We start from the raw sequence: 17427 nt of genomic DNA on the forward strand, positions 1-17427 counted from the left end.
TTATTATCTATATAGGCCTTCGATCTTCCAAACAACTCGCCGCCCTGACTGTCATCAAAGAGACGTGCTCTCATTCTGACATCTTTTCATCGTGTTCTATTACTTCAGCGATAGGGCTCTCAGAAAGACCAAGGATCCTCCGGGCCTCCTCAATAGGTATGTTGTACGGCATCGTCTTTTCTTTTTTCACCGGATCACCACCCGCAGCAAAAATGACGTCCTGGAGCCAGAATATTAGCTTATAACATTTCTTCAAGGCATATCACATTAACACGCTTTATTCATTGGCAGTACTCACAAGCTCCTCGAGACTCCTCTTTCTGGTCTCAACCAGGAAAAAGTAGATGACTGGTATGAAGCAGGCATTGAAGATGGCAAATATGATATACTAGACCACCATCAGGGTTATAATAGCGCCACAATGCACAAGGGAATTGACTTACCGTCTTCCAGCCGATATTCTGGAAAGCGGGTGGGATAATCATGACCACCACGAAGCAGAACAACCAGTTGGCAGCGCTCGCCACGGCATTGGCCTGCGCGCGGCATCGCAGAGGTGCAATCTCGGCGCTGTACAAAAACGGCCCCCCAACCCAGGCAAGGCCAAAGAAAGTATTAAAGAGAAACAGAAACCCGGCGGCGGTCAGTTGGCAGGTGGGCGAATCCGTGCTTTGAAGCCCAGCGATGACAGCAAAGCAACAGGACATGCCGGCCGTAGTCCACAGAAAGGCCCGGCGACGCCCAAGGCCTTCTATGAGCAACACGGCCAGAAGCGAGCATAGAGCGTACTCCAAGCCTCCCATGGCAGCGATGAGGTGTGATGTACCAGCGTCGAGGCTGAACGACTCTTGCAAAATCTTGTTGGCGTATGTTGAGACCAAGTTGATTCCGGAAATTTGCTGCGCGGCTTGCATGAAAGCACCGATGGCGACGCGATGGAATGTCTTGGTCTTTCCCATGTCCAGAAGTTCTCTATATGAGAACGGAGCGAGCTCAGCCTGAGCTTCAAATGAGGCGATGATTGAATCTCGTTCAAACACTAGGTCTGGGTGGTCGTCGGGCAGGCCTCGAAGTTTTGACAGGTTGTATATGCCCTGCAAACATTGCACTGTCAGAGAGGCACCTTCTAGAGAAGCACGGGTGCGAAAGGTTCATGATGACATACCTCTTCCACATGGCCATGTTTGATCAACCAGCGTGGTGACTCAGGAAGATAATTAATGAAGATGAAGACGATCAAGGCCGGGACAAGTTGGATGCCCACAGGTGTACGCCATTGAGCCTGACCCTTGACAAAGAAGAATCCATAGCTAACGAGCTGGCCGCAAGCAACGCCAAATGTCTGCAACCCCCCCTCAATCATGACTATAGATCATATCAGCCATCGGATACGAGAAGAAGAGCAAGGAAGATAGGCTCACCCCAGCGTCCGCGACTATGGGCTTTCGCGCATTCAGACTGCCATGACGGCACCGTAGCGACCTGCAACCCGAGCCCGATGCCGCTGATAACGCGACCCAAGACTAGCTGAGAAATGGCCCAGGCACTGGTCTGTAATATGCCGCCAACCAGCATAAAGAGCATACCGAGCCAGATGATCTGACGACGACCGAGGCGGTCGCCAAGGTCCAGGCAGGCAAGGGCGCCGACAAGAGCACCGAGTTCAAACGAGGCGATCACAATGCCCTGAACATCGGCGTTGTTCATTTCGGGAAAAACCACTGTGAAAGTCTCCTCGGTAATGAGACCGCCCTGTATTTGTTCTTAGACTAGATGTGTTGCCAGGAAAAGACTGGAGAATGGGACTGTACCATGACGCTCATGTCGTATCCGAAGAGCCAAAATGCACATGTTGCAATGCCGGCAATGAGAAAGTTGAGCTTTAGGCCCGACGTGCCCATGTGGGTTGTGTATCTGGTCAATGGGAAGATGGCCATCGTTGCAAAGTACAGAGCAAACGCAGTCTCGGTATTCTCTTGATTTGAGGTAAAAGCGCATCCTAGCACCACGGATCAAGTTTCATAACGATGAATCCAACTTGAATTTATAGCTGAGCGATAGCACAGTAAGCTATGGATTTGGTTTCAAAGACCCAGGGTTTGGAGAGTCATTGGGGTAAACCGCAGGCTCAGGACCGGGGGTGGGGATTCTAGACTGCAATTTCCCCGGAAGGTATCCAGCCCCGCGAAGCTTTCAGCAGTGGGCCCCAAGGGGATGGAAGTCGCGGAAGGCAGTGTTCCCCGAGAGCAGATCGTCGTCATTTAGCCGTTTACCAGGTGTCGTAGTTTTGGTTGGCTGTCCACGCTGGGCACCGCACGATTCGGCTCTTTCGGTTGTCCCACAGGCCCATATTGAGCTTAGTGCGCTCCCAGCGATTCCCCAAGGGCCTTCAGACCCAATACGATCGTGAAAGCAAAGTGGAGACCGTGGGGGGAAATGACACTGTCCCCGGAAGGGAACCGAGTCCGATATGTCGCGGTCGAGAGATGGTGCATGGGTCGGTCGAGAGTCCCGAGAAAACATATAAAGTTTGCATATGCAATACAATGTACAGGAATGTGCTCTTGCCTTGGTTCCAGTACCTTGTCTGAATTTGCGCATTCCCCTAACCGTGATGCCTTCCACTCCAACCCAATCCTCAGCCAGCCCACTGTAAGTGTTCGATAGCAGACATAACGACTCTCAAGCCCGCTTCATTCCCCAACAGCATCTAACCTACCATGTGGCTGATCACCCGACAGTTCTCTGAAAGTCATCGGCCACAATGCGGGAACGTCGATGGATGGCGTCGACCTCGTTCATGTCCACTTCACCCAGGACAGTCCGACAATGCCGTTAAAGATGCAGCTCCTGCACTATGGGGAGTACCCGATGCCTAAAATGCTCAAGGCAAGGGTCATGGGGCTCATTAAGGAGAACACCACGACACCCGAGGAAATGGCCATAGTCAACATCCAGCTGGGTGAGGTCATTAGGGATGCCGTCCATTGGTTCGCCGAAAGGAACGAGTTCAGCCTGGCGACGGACGTCGACTTGATCGGTGGTCAGGGCCAGACGATCTGGCACCTACCGCTGCCGGAGCTCTTTGAGGGCAACCAAATCCGTGCCCATCTCGACATGGCTGAGATTGCCATCATAGCCGCCGGCACTGGCGTCACCTCGCTGGGCAACTTTCGCGTGTCAGACATGGCTCTCGGCCGGCAAGGCTGCCCGCTCTTCGCGGCGCTCGACTCGCTCCTCTTAAGCCACCCAACACTCAACCGTGCTGTGCAAAACATCGGGGGTATCGCAAACTTCTCGATCTTACCCCGAGGCGACGTCGAAGGGTGTTACGACTTCGATACGGGCCCTGGCAATATCTTTATCGACGCGGCCGTGCGGTACTTCACTGACGGTCAACAGGAATATGACAAGGATGGCGCCATGGGCAAGCTTGGCAAGGTTGACCAGTCTGTCGTCGATAAAGTGCTGCGAGGGCCGTACTTCGTGCATGACGTGCCCAAAACCACTGGCCGAGAGACGTTCGGGGACCGGACGGCGGAAGATATCTGCGATGAGATGCTAGCCCGTAAGTTTGGCTCCTCCAGTCGGGACATGGATGTGAATTTTGGGCTGATAAAATGTGGTCTTGCAGGCGGAGCTACCCCAGAGGACTGTGTCGCCACCATAACTCGCATCACAGCCCAGTCGCTCGCCGATGCCTACGAACGCTGGGGTCCTCCAGGGGGCGTAGACGAGATCTACATGGGCGGCGGCGGATCCCATAACCCTAACATCATCAACTACCTGCAGCAGCGCCGGCCCAACACTCGCATAATCCCGATTTCGGAGATTTCAATCCCCGTTGGCGCAAAGGAAGCTCTTGGATTTGCGCTCCTGACGCTGGAGTGTTTTGTTGGACGACCTATGATTGTCCCCAAGAGGACCGAGTCGGACCGTGCAGGAGTGGTAGGCCAGATCCAGCCGGGCAAGAACATGCACCGTATCCGACGGCATGTTGTCCAGGTGAGTGATATATATTCTATACAGCCGGGTAATCTGACACTGACATCGACGACAGTTTTGGGGAGACTTCCCGGAGGAGCAAGTGAAGAGCACAACAAAGATGATTCTTCTCCCTTCTCAGTGCGACATGTAGCATATTACTGTCGGAGTTAGGGTTCCTTGCCTACGTTACAATCATAGATACAATCATAGCTGCTGTCAGCCGGTGAAGGTTTCTTGATCTCCCGCCAATACGGTAATTTACCGTCAATCTTAGATTTCAAGTAGTGCACCACTAGGAGAGCAACAATAAAAATTAACACTCTCCGCTAGTGGGCCCCCGCCTTTCCAACTGCTTCGGCACGGACCCCGTGGTAGGTGAATACTAGTGTAAAACCGTTTTGCAGATTTGCCCGGCAGGCCTCGGTCCCCGTTTTCGATTCGTTTCAAGCCGGCCGCCAACTCAGGTATGACTTTGTCCCGCCTTCTTCGGAGCAACCCAACCATCTATCTTTCTCCGTGGACCAGACACAAAGCTAGTTCGCACTAGGAAATAATGCACTGCCTGGGCTCTACTGCAGTGAATGGACTGATCTGTGCCCGTGATAGTCATGGAACTGTGCCATCAGCACCCCACAATGCGGCCCCCCCGGGATTCCACGCCGAAACAAGTGCGAGGGCCGAGCTCGAGATCTAAGCTAGGTAAGCACGAGGGCATAGCATGCTACTGTCGTTCATAACTGGATCGCTGATGCTCGAGTTAAGCCTGCGAGCAGTGTCGCAAGAGCCATGTCAAGTGCGATCAGGCGCGGCCCTGTGCTTTATGCAAGCGACGGGGAACCGAGTGTTCTCTTCGCCAGGAGGTTCTTTTTACCGCGCGTGAGTTCAAAGCACCCGCGGCTGGCCTGTTGGGAGACTTTGTCTCAGAGACAATAGAAGGTCCAGGTTAGCAACGCCCACCTAACCATAACCGCAAAAAGATAACCACGAGTCTAACGATTACTGAACAATAGCGACTTTTGTGGACCAAACGCAAGAGGTCTCCAACCTATACCAGGTCGCAAGAGCGAACGAAGAGACGTCGGGCGTCTCATCATACCAGCATCCGTCGCCATGGCCTATATTCTCCCGCCAAGCGAGCCCCATCACGGATTCCACTGACGCGTTTTTTCTCTCGCGATACGTTGACTTTATCGGCCCACGCTTCGACATGTTCGACGGTGTGCTACGATACTTCTCAACAGTCGTACCGCAGCTCGCTCTGAGCGATAAACTTGTCCTCCTATCCTGTGTCGCCGTCGCAGCGCGCCAGTACACCCTCGTCAATGGCCACCAACAACACAATGACGAACAGGCCTTGACCTACTACAGCGTGGCTATCCATCTGCTGTCCGAGCGGCTACAGAATAGCCGGCCTGAACCTGTGGTATTTGCGAGCTGTCTGCTTATAGCTCACTGTGAGATGGTCGAGAGTAAGGCCACAGATTGGGACCTGCACCTGAAGGGGACGGGAGATCTTGTCAAGCTGCATGGTTGGCATGGAATGAGTGGCGGATTGGCACAGGCTGTACGTCTTATTCTTCACTCTGGGATTATGTTCACTAACTTGGATTTTCCTACGCAGTCATTCTGGATTTACTGCCGGATGATAATTCTTGCGTCTCTCTGTGCTGGCAAGCCGACAGCATTAGAACCGAAAGAATGGATCCCCGGGGGTGTATTCCCTGATCCGGCCACATGGACACTCGAGTCATGGCAAAAAAAGGTTGTTTTTCTGCTGGGGGTGGTTCAGAATTTTTGGAGTTGTACCCGCGACATCGAGTACAACGACGAACACGTAGTGCAACTTCATGTTGCCAGATGGAAGCAGCTTGAAGCTGATCTGATACGTCACCAAAGCCGAGCGCCAGCTGTGGCCTCACCACTCAGCATTTTACCTCCGAACGGAGAGGACAATCCCTTCCAAGGCGTGCGTTACTTGAATGGCACTGTGTCCGCAGCATGGCAAATGCTGCACACTGCATTTCTCATTCTCACCATTTGCAAGCCTTGCTCGCGGGCGAGTCGGCTCTCGCTCCTCTCCAGCCCCGATATAACACAGCGAGCACAGACATACACCCGCCAGATTGTCGGCAACACGCTGACAAATCGCTGTTCTATCGCATGGACGAACGCCGTCCAACTCCTTACAATTGCGGGTCAGTGTCTCGTGGCCGAGCCCGAGCGCAATGCATGCATCCGCGCCCTGCAAGAGATCCAGGACCAAACGGGCTGGGACACGAGGGCCAGCGTCAACAGACTGAACGCAGCGTGGGTAAATAGTTGGAGGCATGAGTCCTCGAGGACGCATTCTGCGGTCCCGCATGTAGATGCTGGAAAGCTGTTGTATCATGTTTGGCTTGGTGATGAGGGAAGTCTAACCTAAATTATGTGGGCTTGGTCATGGCAGTCGAGTTGAAATACGTATTCCCTAGAGATCAAAGGGTCCGTCCCCCAACCGGCAGTGGAAGGGCATTTGTGCATAGCTGTCCATGCTAGGAATTGGAGAGAATGAACTTCTTACTGGAATTTCTTGGCCAGAGACTGTATACGCGCGGAACATGGGACGAGTGAAGTAGCAATCCTGAGACATAAGACCGCCTCACGGCGACAGTAGACAGGGCCATGAGGAGATTAAACAAGAAGAAGAAATCGCTAAAAATGCTAGATTGGAATGAAACTATTGCTTGGCCATTATATGCGAGTAATTGATGCCACAAGTAGGTAGACAGTGCACTGCTAAGGCTTACCGTAGGTGTAGGGCCTGTCAATAACCATCTCCTTGACCGTCTGCAACTGAGGTTGACCTTTCCCGAATTCCACTGCCATCGCCATGACCTCTCTCCACCGTAGCCCTGGCGCAATCTTGCCCGAGATGGTGTTGGGCGTCAACGTGTCACTGTTAATGGGAACCAGGGCGGCACGGCCGAGAATAGCCTCAAGGGCCTGCTGAGCGAACGAGACAGCCTCCTTGGCGTCCGAAGGAACACCCGTTTCATCGAGCTTGAGAACTTTGGAATTGGGCAGCTGCTCCTTGAGGTAGCTGATGATGTTGGGGTTGCGGGCACCGCCACCGCACATGTACACACCGGCGATCTTGTCGATATCAATGTTGAATTTGGGGAAGAAAGTGCGGTACTGCTTGACGATATTCTGGGCCGTAATGCGAGTGATGGTTGCGACAGTGTCGTACTTACTCATGCCCCGAGCCAAGCAATCATCAAGGATTTCCTGGGCTTCGTTGTCCCCGAAGGTCTCACGACCCGTTGTCTTGGGAGGCAAGCGGTTACAGTATTTATTGTGGTCGAGGAACATGTCGACAACAGCCTGGTTGACTTTACCCCGGGCACCCCACTCACCATCGCAGTCATACTCCATCTCGCCGTTGGTGAAGTAGCGCATCGCAGCGTCGATGAACATGTTGCCTGGGCCGCAGTCCCAGTCGACCATGGCGTCGACACCACCCTGGCTGTCGGGTGGAATGATACAGAGGTTGGCGATCCCGCCGATATTCTGGCAGACGCGCCATTCGGTGGGATGGTGAAGAAGGAGACCATCGATCAGGGCGACAAGAGGCGCACCCTGGCGGCCGACCGCCTGTTCGGCCATGCGGAAGTCGGTGACTGTAGTGATGCCGGTCAAGCCGCTGATGACAGTTCCTTCACCAAGGCACAAGGCGGAGCGGGTTTCGCCCTCCTCGGGCATGGACAGAAGCCAGAAAGTCTGACCATGGGACCCGATGAGGTCGATGCTGTTAATAGGGATATTGTGCTTCCCACAGAAGACCTTGACCGTCTCGCCAAACATGTTGCCGAGCTGCACGTTCAGCTGCGACATGAGGGAGGGGGTGGTTTTCGTTTCGCGGAGCGTGGTGAGGACGGACTTCTTGATGGACTGAGGAATGGGGATCTCATCGTACTGTACAAGGGGGGTTTGTCAGTTCCATTAAAAGTGGAAATACACAACAACACTAGAGACTTGCCGTACCTGGAGGATTTCCATGTGTAAAGCAGCTTCTGGGGAAACCTGCTGATATCGAACAAGTGCGCAGTCGATGCCGTCCATGGCCGTACCGCTGTTCATTCCCAGGACCGTGATGTCGAGGGTGCCATCTGCGACACAACGGCGAGGGTTGTTGACCTGAGCAGAGCCATTGGGCTGAGGACATTCAACTGAAGTAACCATTTTTGTCCTTTGTATATACAGGATAGTAACTAGAAGCTTGGGTTTCCAACAGTAATTCACAGCAGCGAAGAACCGGTTCATATACCTTTGGGAACCAACCCCGTTTCCTGGCGGGCACCCAAAAAGAACACTCTACCCCTCATATTCCAAAATCGTGCGGCCATTCCACGAGAAACCGCTGAGAATTGAGGATTCGGGATGCGCCTGAGCTCCATGACGATTCTGAGGCCGAAGTGGGTACCGGAATTGCCTAATTGGGAATCTTCGAGACGAGGTGCCCAGACGGTCAAATCCCGTCCCCCCCGGGATTGCGAAACTGTGGGAACCATCCAGCCGTGAGTCTCGAGCCGTTTATGCGACTGGGACGTCCCACCTTACTAGATCGCGGCGGCAGCTCTGGGTTCCCCCTCTTTCATGGATTGTAGCCAGCGAATCCCGAGGTCGGCGGCTTTCTTGTTAACGAGTAATGGCTAATACTTAAGGAGTTCCGTGAGTCTGCTGTCATTGGTACCTTAGATTTTGAGGCCCCGACCGTGTAAAGTCAGATCTATCAGAGTTGCATTATCATGTCGTCCGCCGCCATGAACGTTAAAGAAGTTCGTGCAGTTTGGACGTCAGAAAAGGGGTCAATGGCTAAACAGACGGCCGAGAGCCGATGGCCCAAAATAATCCAGGGCACCATCGACGACCTTGGCAAAACAGCAGCCGCGGAGGATGTTGACGAGCAGAAGAGAGCGGAGGGCACCGCCATTCAGATTGTCCTCAAAGGCATCAAGACAGGAATTGAACAGGACAAGCCTCTCACGTACGTACTTCTCCAACAACCGAAAACCCAGGGACTCACGGCGCGTCAGACCACTTCGAGATGATGGCAAACTCGATATTCAAGAATGGAACAAGCAGCTGGCTGCAATTGGGGAGTGCAGTTGGACAAACTGCCCTTGGCTCTTTGGAGAGTGCTACATGTACCGGTACGACTGTCGCTGCAAAGATCAGATCATTGAATTCCGCTGAAAATCCCCCCAGAAGCATCCAGCGGATCCTGAACTCCTCGAAAAAGTGGCAAAACTACGATGTGTTCAAGCGCCAGAAAGACTCTACCTTTATCAAGTCGAGGGCCGCCGTCGAGGAGCTCGCTTGCCGTTATCTGCAGATCGTTGCCGACACTCAACTGGCCCAAAACGAGAACAAAGAAGAGGCCAAGAGACTGCTGTATATTGAGATGACGGAGATGGCCCTGTGGGGAAACGCCACAGACCTGTCACTCCTCGCTAACCGCACCCTGGAAGACTTGCAAAGCCTACAGGGCCGTGATGCCATTCAGAAGAGCCAGCGGAATATCGTCGACAATGACACTAACGACGTCTGGACCTATCTTCAGCGGACTGCCGGTCAACCCAGTCGCCGCATTGATATTATCCTCGATAACGCTGGCTTCGAGCTTTATACTGACGTGCTGTATGCTGCTTATCTTTTGGACGCAGGCATTGCCACCTCTGTCAAACTGCATACCAAGGAGTTTCCGTGGTTCGTCAGCGATGTCACTCCCCCGGATGTCGACTCGCTGTTCTACCACCTTGATTCCTCCGACTGCTTCCCATGTCGTGAGTATCTCGACCAACTCATCCCAAGACTTCGCAAGTTCTTCCAGTCGGGCGCCATCACGACGACCAGCGATCCCTTCTGGACAACGCCGTTCTCGTTCCACGAGATGCCATCCAGAGCACCCGCGCTCTTCAACGAGCTCCAGAGCAGCTATTTGGTTATCTTCAAGGGCGACCTCAACTACCGCAAATTGACCAGGGATGGGCTGTGGCCTCACACTACCACATACGAAGAGGCTCTGGGTCCCCTCGGCAAGCAGAGCGGCGTCAAGACTTTGGCCCTTCGCACGAACAAGTCCGACGTTTGCGTGGGTGTCGAGACCCAAACCAAGGTTGACGCGCTAAACGAGGAGGCGCCCGATGGTGCCTGGATCCAGAACGGAAAGTATGCGGTGGTATCATTCAATGAGGGTCAATGAAGTTTCCTTTGGCACATCGTGGGCATTTGGTGCGAGGGTTAACTATGTCATCATCCATTCTTCTTTTAGAGAATTGATTATCCAAGTTGTTGGCCATGCATGCTTCGCTTCCATATCTCGTAGCAGCCTAATTACTCCTGCTCTTTCCCCTGAGTCTGTCATCAAAGGACCCCCTATCGATGTTAGCAACTGCAGCCCAAACGGACAAGGCTGGAAAATGCGGGCCTACAAATAAAGGCAGAATGGCAGAGCGTGATCAATGATGGCACCGTTGAAGAGGAACTGTTGCATGCCCCACAGATTGCACGAGCGTGCATCATGACTCGGATCTAATAGCGTCAACAACAACTCATTTGCTCGACAGCAAAAGCTAGGACTCACATCGGATTCGCGAGCTGAACTATGCAGTCCCCTGACAGCAAATCTAGGCGATGGCTTGTAGATGGCCAGAAGCATACAGGCAAGATGGTAAAAGCCGAATGCCATAACTATAAACAACGTTAGACAGCGAAAAGTCGACGGCCTTGTTGGCAGACATACTATGCCAGTCCGCCGTGAACCATATCTCTGGGAATGGGTTTCCACTTCCTGGGGCGGCCTCGCTATACCAGATGGGGTCAAACGTGCCCGGTCGGTTGCTCAGCCAACCCTCGACAGCTTCGGAGAGCTCTTGCCATCGATGTACTCTAGTGGAGGGCTCAGGGTAAGCCGATCCAAAGCAAAAGCTTACCACCGTGGCACAGATCCAAGTCATAGTGTTGGCCCAAGCTGTTTCAGACCGCAAATCGCCCAGGGGATCACCTCCGCCCGGGGGAGGAACGAGAACCAAGGTCAGATCCACATTGGGTGCTTGTTGATGCACACAGGCATTGTACAGGCACTGACGCATGTACACCCAGAAAGCGGCCTGCCGCAATTCCGGGGTAGATGGATCCACCTCCCGTCCTTGCGATGCCCGCAGCAGAGCCGAGCAGCCGGCTAGATGACGCTCCTGGTCGTTGCCGGTTACCATGACTGTTTCAGTTTCCAAATTATTAGCCAGGGCAATGGCTTGAAGCATTCTCCCGCTCACCGTTCAACTGTTCAAACACCCGCAGGATAACAATTGCGCACAGCAGAACATCATCATCGACTACTGTTGCCGAGCTCAAGCAGGGGATCAATAGCTCCACACAACGCTCATGCGCTCGTTCGGCCATTTCAGCATCGCCGACATGTCGGGCCGCGTAGGAAATCACGGCATGCAGCAGGATCGGCGATTGTTTGACCAGGACGGGGATTTTCCGGGTAAACTGGCGGGAAGCGTCAGTGCAGTCGAGCCAATAGCCGAGGTGCGTTGCAAAGTGATGCACAAGGTAAGCTTCTTTGTAGGTCAGTGGAGACCCCGTATGCATCAAACCTGCTGGCGAGGCAGCAGACAATGGACTCGAAGGATCGGCTCGGAGCAGCTGGGAGATCGGGATGGAAACCGCGGTGGAGTAGGGTGAGGTCGTTGTATTATTGTGGGCTGGAGAGGCCATCAGAGGCGCGGGAACAGTGGTGTTTTGCGTTACTGAGGCATTGTGGTTTTCTTTAATACAGAACTCAGTATAGAATTGGTTGTTAATGTGTTCAGGGTTGGTTGTATTAGCAACCACTGCTTCTGCAGATCCGTGTTCCGAAAGGCGAGACCTTTCAACATGGTCTGGATCTGGAGCGTCCTTGGAGAGTGTCCTGTCCGTTCGTATCTGATAAGGCTTGATCCTAATGCGATTGGATGGGTCTTCTCTAAGGCATGGCCGGCTCTTTTTCTGGCACTGCGAACAGATCGGCTTCACTTGGTCGCCTGTTCTCGGGTAAGCAGTTGCATAGAACCCATATTGGACCGTTAACGGGCATACATTTCACATGTCTCTTCCGGCACGTTAGGCTGCGACGAAACTTAGCAAAAACCACGACGAAAGACAGAGAGCCTGGACCCTGCATTCAATAGGAAAATTGTGGCTCAAAAAACTCACCATCCATCTTTTGAGCGAAGCTGCCCCATATCGAAATTCGCGCCGAGATCTGTGAGGTCAGCAGGAGTGGAACGGCAACAGGTGGCTGTCTTGGATCGAAGTAGGAAGATCGAGACGAGAAGAGGCGGACGGAGAGTGGGATGGGAGCTCTGAATATATGGTGTGCGGAGCCAATGGAGTAGACCGAAAAGGAAAAAGCCCCCGAGGTCCACGCGTGGTTCCACCAAAGAAAGCCATGGTTACCGGTACTCTGGAGATCCCCAATTTTGCTCCCCATGGGGTTTCTCTCTCTCCCCGTCTCTCTCTGTTTCTCCCCGCGCCACCCGAATATCATACCTACCATGGACGGAAAGATCACTCGTCGGCTATAAACATCCCCATGTGTCCCCGATACGATAATGGTCTTTTCTCCATCGGTTATACGGGGTTGGCTTTCACAGCTCTGGTTGCTCCCATTATTCCATTCGCTCCAGAGCTTTCTTGGGCTACCTTTTTACTCCTTCAATTTCACTCACCATGATCAAGAAAGGGTTCTGGCGGACACTCCCTGGATCTAGGCTGCTCAAGTTGATTACTGCAGTCTCTGCCGTGGCCATCTCCTATGAGGGCATGAGTCAGGGTGTCATGGGTGCTGTCAATGTCGCCCCAGAGTATGGGGTGTGTAACCACAGTCCCCTGACCCATTCGCTTCAAAGGATCAGAATACTGAACTAATCGAATCACTACAGCACCGAATGGGTTTCTCCGATGAGCACGGAAAAGTCATCAAGCCCTCTCTGCAGGGTGGCATCGCTGCCATATACTATTTTGGTGCTCTCCTCGGAGCCTTCTGGGCCGGCAGTTTCTCTGACACTTATGGGCGTATCAAGGGTATCTGGATGGCCTGTTTGTGGTGTCTTGCCGGAGTCATCCTGCAGGCTAGTGCCATGAACCTCGCGCACATGCTCTGCGCTCGTGTCGTCGCAGGTGTTGGTGTCTCCTTCATTATCGTGATTGCTCCCTCATGGACCGCAGAGCTGGCTCCAGCGTCCCATCGAGGTCAAATGATCGCCCTGACATTCCTCGCCAACTTCGGAGGCATTGCCTTGTCTTCCTGGATTGGGTTTGCTACCTCCTTCACCGAATATGCCGGCGGGGCCTTTCGGTGGCGCTTCTGCTTTGCCTGCCAGGTGATCCCGGTTTTCTTTCTCGTCATCGGCACCTTGCTGATCCCTGAATCGCCTCGGTGGCTCGTCAAGGTTGGACGCAACGAGGAGGCGTTTGAGATCATCTCTAAACTCCGTGGAGATGGCGACCGCGACCACCCGAATGTGCAGAGCGAAATTCGCGAAATCGTCGCCGTCGTGCAGATGGAACACGAGTCACAGAATTCCAATTATATCAAAATGTTCTTGGGCATTGGGTCTGGGGATATTCACATTGGCCGCCGTATCCAGCTAGCGTTCTGGCTCCAGGTTCTCATGCAATATGGCACGGGTATCGCAGCAGTTGTCATCTACTCGGGCAACATTTATCGCACTGCTGGCTTTGACGATTTGAAGTCCAACTGGCTCTCTGCCGTGTGCATGACCTGCGGGATTCTCGGAACTGGTGTCGCTGCCTTGACCTTGGATCGCGTGGGTCGGCGCCGGACCCTCTACTGGGGAGCGGCCGTGTTGAGTGTGATACTCTTTACCCTGTAAGTACAAGCCCTTTTCTCCCCCCATCTTACTCCTGCTGACTTCCCTCCAGTGGCGGTCTGAACTATGGAGCCACCAGCAACCCCGACAAGGCTGAACAGTACGGAATTGGAGCCGCCGCCATGGTCTTTCTCTATGTGGTTGTCTTCAGCTCCTCCTGGCTGATGATTCCATTTATTTATCCCACCGAGATTTTCCCGACATGGCTGCGCGCCAAGGGTAACGCCTTTGGTGTTGCCGGCTGGGCGGTTGGCTACGGCGCTGGGTCGCTGCTGGTCCCCGTTATGTTTGCAGGTATCCAGGAGAAGGTAATCTCTGTCCTCCGCCTCCGGTATGTTTCGTCTCTGACGGCTTTCCTTCAGACCTTCTACGTGTTCGGTGCCGCAATGGTTGCCTACATTCCCATCGTCTACTGCTTCTTTCCCGAGACTGCCGGCCGCACGCTCGAGCAGATCGACTTCCTCTTTGCCAGCAAGAGCCCCTTTGTGTGGGATGAGGAGAAGGAGTTTGCCAAGCGTATGGTCCACTTCAATGCTGAAATTGAAAAGATGGACATTGAGAATAGTGGACATGCGGGCGAGGAGAAGAGAGGTGACAAGTTTGTAGAGAGCGTCTGATCATGGAGATTACTGGCCGAGAGCAAAAATGTCCCTGATTGTTGCTAAACACGGGGTCCGCTGCCTTGTATTTATAAAAACAACTAAGACCCTCCGCAAGATCGCCTGGGTATTCACGATGAGATCGAGCTGAGTCAGCTAGAAGCTAACTTAATTTATCTTTAATAAAATCCTTTCACTTTATAAAGAATATAATATTAGAACTTTAATATTAATGTATTAATTATTCTAAATTCTTAAAATTTATATCTTATAACCTTTTATTTTTTTTATTAGATATATTATCATTTTATACTATTTATAATAAGTCTAAAGATTAAGAATCTTATAATTTTGGTACTTAACTTTATATTTAATTTAGTAGAGATAATAATACCTAATATTTACCAGCTCTTCTTATTTTTTTTATTCAGCGCCTCACGTGCAACAGCCATCGCATTATCAACCTCTCGCGCCCGCAGATGGCGTGTTTATCTGTGACGACAGTGTTGTCTTTGCGGTGCTGGTTGCTGTAGAGGCCGTGTCGACAAACTATATACGCTTTAGAGGCCCGAATCATAACGATCCTTGGAAAGGTTACCTTGTTGTTTACAAAGATCTTGCCCTCAGCTGCCTTGGGAAAGGCATAGTTCCCCGGTGTTATAGTCACGGATTAGGCGTCGGAACATTCGTCACAAGCCTACGTGATACTGTTGCTGGTGATGCGACGGGTGTCCCTTCTCAACCCTGGTGGACAGGGTTTCAACCGGTGTATATGTCTCATTCCGGAAATTCCGGGCCTCGCTGTTGTAAAGAGAAATACTACATATCCTCATACCCGCGTCCGTCCTTGGAAGTGTACGTACCTAGTGCCATCGGAATTCCGGGGTTGAAGCATGTCCCCGCCGGAATCCTGTTCGGTACCGAAAGGGAACTATACGTCACCCCGGAGATGCGCTGTGGCTAAAATGGACTTGAAAAGCGCAATAACCCTAGCTGGTCTAACTGGGGGATTGATCATGCAATTGGTTTGAGGAAGAGAGATAGCTACTGAAACTGTTATTCCATATTGCTATTCTGAGCTATAATCATGATGGGGTTAATCGGCGATATTAAAGTCCCCGCTGTTCACTATACTTCCCAGGCTGGAGGGTCGACAATCATCTTTGACAGCGTGGAAATACCTGGATCACGGATTGTGCACGGCAATGTCTTCCCCCTTACTCTGGTGCTGACTAAGGAGGATAGCAGCAACCCCACCGTCGACGAGGCTGCCACTGCGATACGTGATCTTTCTGAGCGTGGAATCACTACCGAACTCCTTAACAAACACTGCGCGTTGCTGCTGCGCGGCCCGCGCGATCGCTCTGCTAATATATTCTCTTGTCTTATTCATACTGCCGAAGAGGGCCGCGGCCACGTCCCTTATAAGTAGCTGGGCCTTGCTGGTAGTCGCACAGTCCACGACAAGGAGGTTTTCAGTACCTCTGAAGCGCCACAGAACCTCTGGATCTACCATCATAATGAATATTCGCGATATACTAAATTTCCTACGAACATATATTTCTTCTGTAATACCGCCGCGGAAGAGGGTGGTGAGAGCCCGCTAGGTCACAGTGCGGAAGTCTTCGAGCTCGTGAACAAGGAGATGCCCGAGTTTATCCAGGCGGCGGAAGAGAAAGGTCTCATGTCTCCGGACATCTACCGGGCCCCGGGCATGGAGGGGAAGAACTTCATCTTTACTTGGGCTGGCCTATTGGCCTTTGGCGCTCATATCAAGCCCGGCGACGACATGGAAATTATGAAGAAAAAGGCAGAGAAGGAGGTTGTCCGTCTCACGCCGCACTTCTGGTGGCGAGATGAGGACCAGCTGGAGGTGCACCAGTATGTTCCTGCTGTTCGCCGTCACCCAGCGACCAACAGGCCCGTCTTCTTTAACAGCCTTGCAGGCTGGTACGGCACCGCGTATGACCGAGGTGCCACAGACCCTCCTTACACTGGAGATGATGGGATGGCATTCCCCCCCGCTACGTATGCTGATGGAACCCCGATTCCAAAGAAATATCTGCACTGTATATGGGAGATTACCCAAGAGAGCGCGGTGATGGCTAAACTGGAGGAGGGTGATCTCGTATTGGTTGATAACTATTAAGTCACCCATGCTCGGGCGCCCTGGGCCAAGGGCCAGTGGAAGGTGCTTGTTAGTATGTGGGACACCGTGGACCTCTAGGAGAAGTTCGCGGAGGTCTAGCTACACCATGTTCTCTTTTCTATCATCTTATGTTGCCTCGACCTTATTCTATGTACGTTACTGAGAATGGAACTATAATGCGGAATCTCCTTAGCAATAGCAAGCTTATAAGTATAAAAAGCATGCACTGTAACCGGAAATATACGTATTCTAAGAGAGTACCATAGGTGCTAAACTACAGCTTGGCAAACCTACTACGCCTTCACAATAAGCAGCCGAATGCCCGTGAGGAAATAGAACATAGGGGTCAGTATGGGCGCCCGCCCACGCTGGGAAGCTTGTCCGCCTGGCAACCTACGCGCATTATTGTGGCATTGGCCCAATAGCCCTATCGGGTGCGCAAAGGATAGAAATTCCGAGGAATCCATTCAAAGTGGCGAAAGTGTGTGTTGGCTCCAGTGGCCCTCTGTTTATTCGTTGGTCATTTCAAAGTCCAGCGGTGCCTTTCCGGCGTGACCTGACATGTTATCGGATCAGCAGCCGGAATATTGGTGACGTTGATCGGGCCAGGGGATTATAATTCCGGGGGATGGCAGCTCTCAGAATTCCCGTCGTGCGTCTCTATCACCGCCGGGTAGACATTAAATAACGAGAAAAGTGTATGTTCAAGCTATGCGCCATCTGCCTGAAAGTCCATTACAGCGATTATGGCACAACCACAGGTCCAAAGCTC

The 17427-nt window shown here is 52.5% G+C and overlaps 9 protein-coding genes across 9 annotated transcripts; 6 read left to right on the forward strand and 3 right to left on the reverse strand.

The window, feature by feature from the left end:
• Positions 1-70: 70 nt before the first annotated feature.
• Positions 71-1937, reverse strand: APUU_41711A (putative MFS monosaccharide transporter; the record flags this gene model as incomplete). The annotated part of the gene is made up of 6 exons (XM_041704924.1): positions 71-220; positions 299-388; positions 444-1094; positions 1166-1365; positions 1422-1752; positions 1812-1937. 6 exons carry the CDS (start codon positions 1935-1937, stop codon positions 71-73), a joined length of 1548 nt encoding a protein of 515 aa, XP_041557461.1.
• Positions 1938-2614: 677 nt separating this feature from the next.
• On the forward strand, positions 2615-4138 carry APUU_41712S (UPF0075 domain protein; the record flags this gene model as incomplete). Its single annotated transcript, XM_041704925.1, has 4 exons — positions 2615-2652; positions 2742-3568; positions 3635-4005; positions 4061-4138. 4 exons carry the CDS (start codon positions 2615-2617, stop codon positions 4136-4138), a joined length of 1314 nt encoding a protein of 437 aa, XP_041557462.1.
• A 457-nt stretch (positions 4139-4595) lies between these two features.
• On the forward strand, positions 4596-6409 carry APUU_41713S (uncharacterized protein; the record flags this gene model as incomplete). The annotated part of the gene is made up of 4 exons (XM_041704926.1): positions 4596-4686; positions 4750-4929; positions 4998-5551; positions 5609-6409. The coding sequence occupies 4 exons, from the start codon at positions 4596-4598 to the stop codon at positions 6407-6409; spliced, it is 1626 nt and encodes a 541-aa protein (XP_041557463.1).
• A 353-nt stretch (positions 6410-6762) lies between these two features.
• On the reverse strand, positions 6763-8208 carry APUU_41714A (UPF0075 family protein; the record flags this gene model as incomplete). Its single annotated transcript, XM_041704927.1, has 2 exons — positions 6763-7941; positions 8011-8208. 2 exons carry the CDS (start codon positions 8206-8208, stop codon positions 6763-6765), a joined length of 1377 nt encoding a protein of 458 aa, XP_041557464.1.
• Positions 8209-8789: 581 nt separating this feature from the next.
• Positions 8790-10231, forward strand: APUU_41715S (damage-control phosphatase ARMT1 family protein; the record flags this gene model as incomplete). Its single annotated transcript, XM_041704928.1, has 3 exons — positions 8790-9013; positions 9063-9179; positions 9235-10231. The coding sequence occupies 3 exons, from the start codon at positions 8790-8792 to the stop codon at positions 10229-10231; spliced, it is 1338 nt and encodes a 445-aa protein (XP_041557465.1).
• A 161-nt stretch (positions 10232-10392) lies between these two features.
• On the reverse strand, positions 10393-12235 carry APUU_41716A (uncharacterized protein; the record flags this gene model as incomplete). The annotated part of the gene is made up of 5 exons (XM_041704931.1): positions 10393-10404; positions 10613-10719; positions 10772-11245; positions 11304-12056; positions 12229-12235. The coding sequence occupies 5 exons, from the start codon at positions 12233-12235 to the stop codon at positions 10393-10395; spliced, it is 1353 nt and encodes a 450-aa protein (XP_041557466.1).
• Positions 12236-12744: 509 nt separating this feature from the next.
• On the forward strand, positions 12745-14524 carry APUU_41717S (putative MFS monosaccharide transporter; the record flags this gene model as incomplete). The annotated part of the gene is made up of 3 exons (XM_041704932.1): positions 12745-12885; positions 12957-13906; positions 13960-14524. The coding sequence occupies 3 exons, from the start codon at positions 12745-12747 to the stop codon at positions 14522-14524; spliced, it is 1656 nt and encodes a 551-aa protein (XP_041557467.1).
• Positions 14525-15593: 1069 nt separating this feature from the next.
• Positions 15594-15938, forward strand: APUU_41718S (uncharacterized protein; the record flags this gene model as incomplete). Its single annotated transcript, XM_041704933.1, has 1 exon — positions 15594-15938. One exon carries the CDS (start codon positions 15594-15596, stop codon positions 15936-15938), a length of 345 nt encoding a protein of 114 aa, XP_041557468.1.
• Positions 15939-16151: 213 nt separating this feature from the next.
• On the forward strand, positions 16152-16655 carry APUU_41719S (uncharacterized protein; the record flags this gene model as incomplete). Its single annotated transcript, XM_041704934.1, has 1 exon — positions 16152-16655. The coding sequence occupies one exon, from the start codon at positions 16152-16154 to the stop codon at positions 16653-16655; it is 504 nt and encodes a 167-aa protein (XP_041557469.1).
• Positions 16656-17427: the final 772 nt, after the last annotated feature.

This window comes from Aspergillus puulaauensis, chromosome 4, assembly GCF_016861865.1.
Source record: "Aspergillus puulaauensis MK2 DNA, chromosome 4, nearly complete sequence".
In the NCBI taxonomy this organism is placed as follows: domain Eukaryota; kingdom Fungi; phylum Ascomycota; class Eurotiomycetes; order Eurotiales; family Aspergillaceae; genus Aspergillus; species Aspergillus puulaauensis.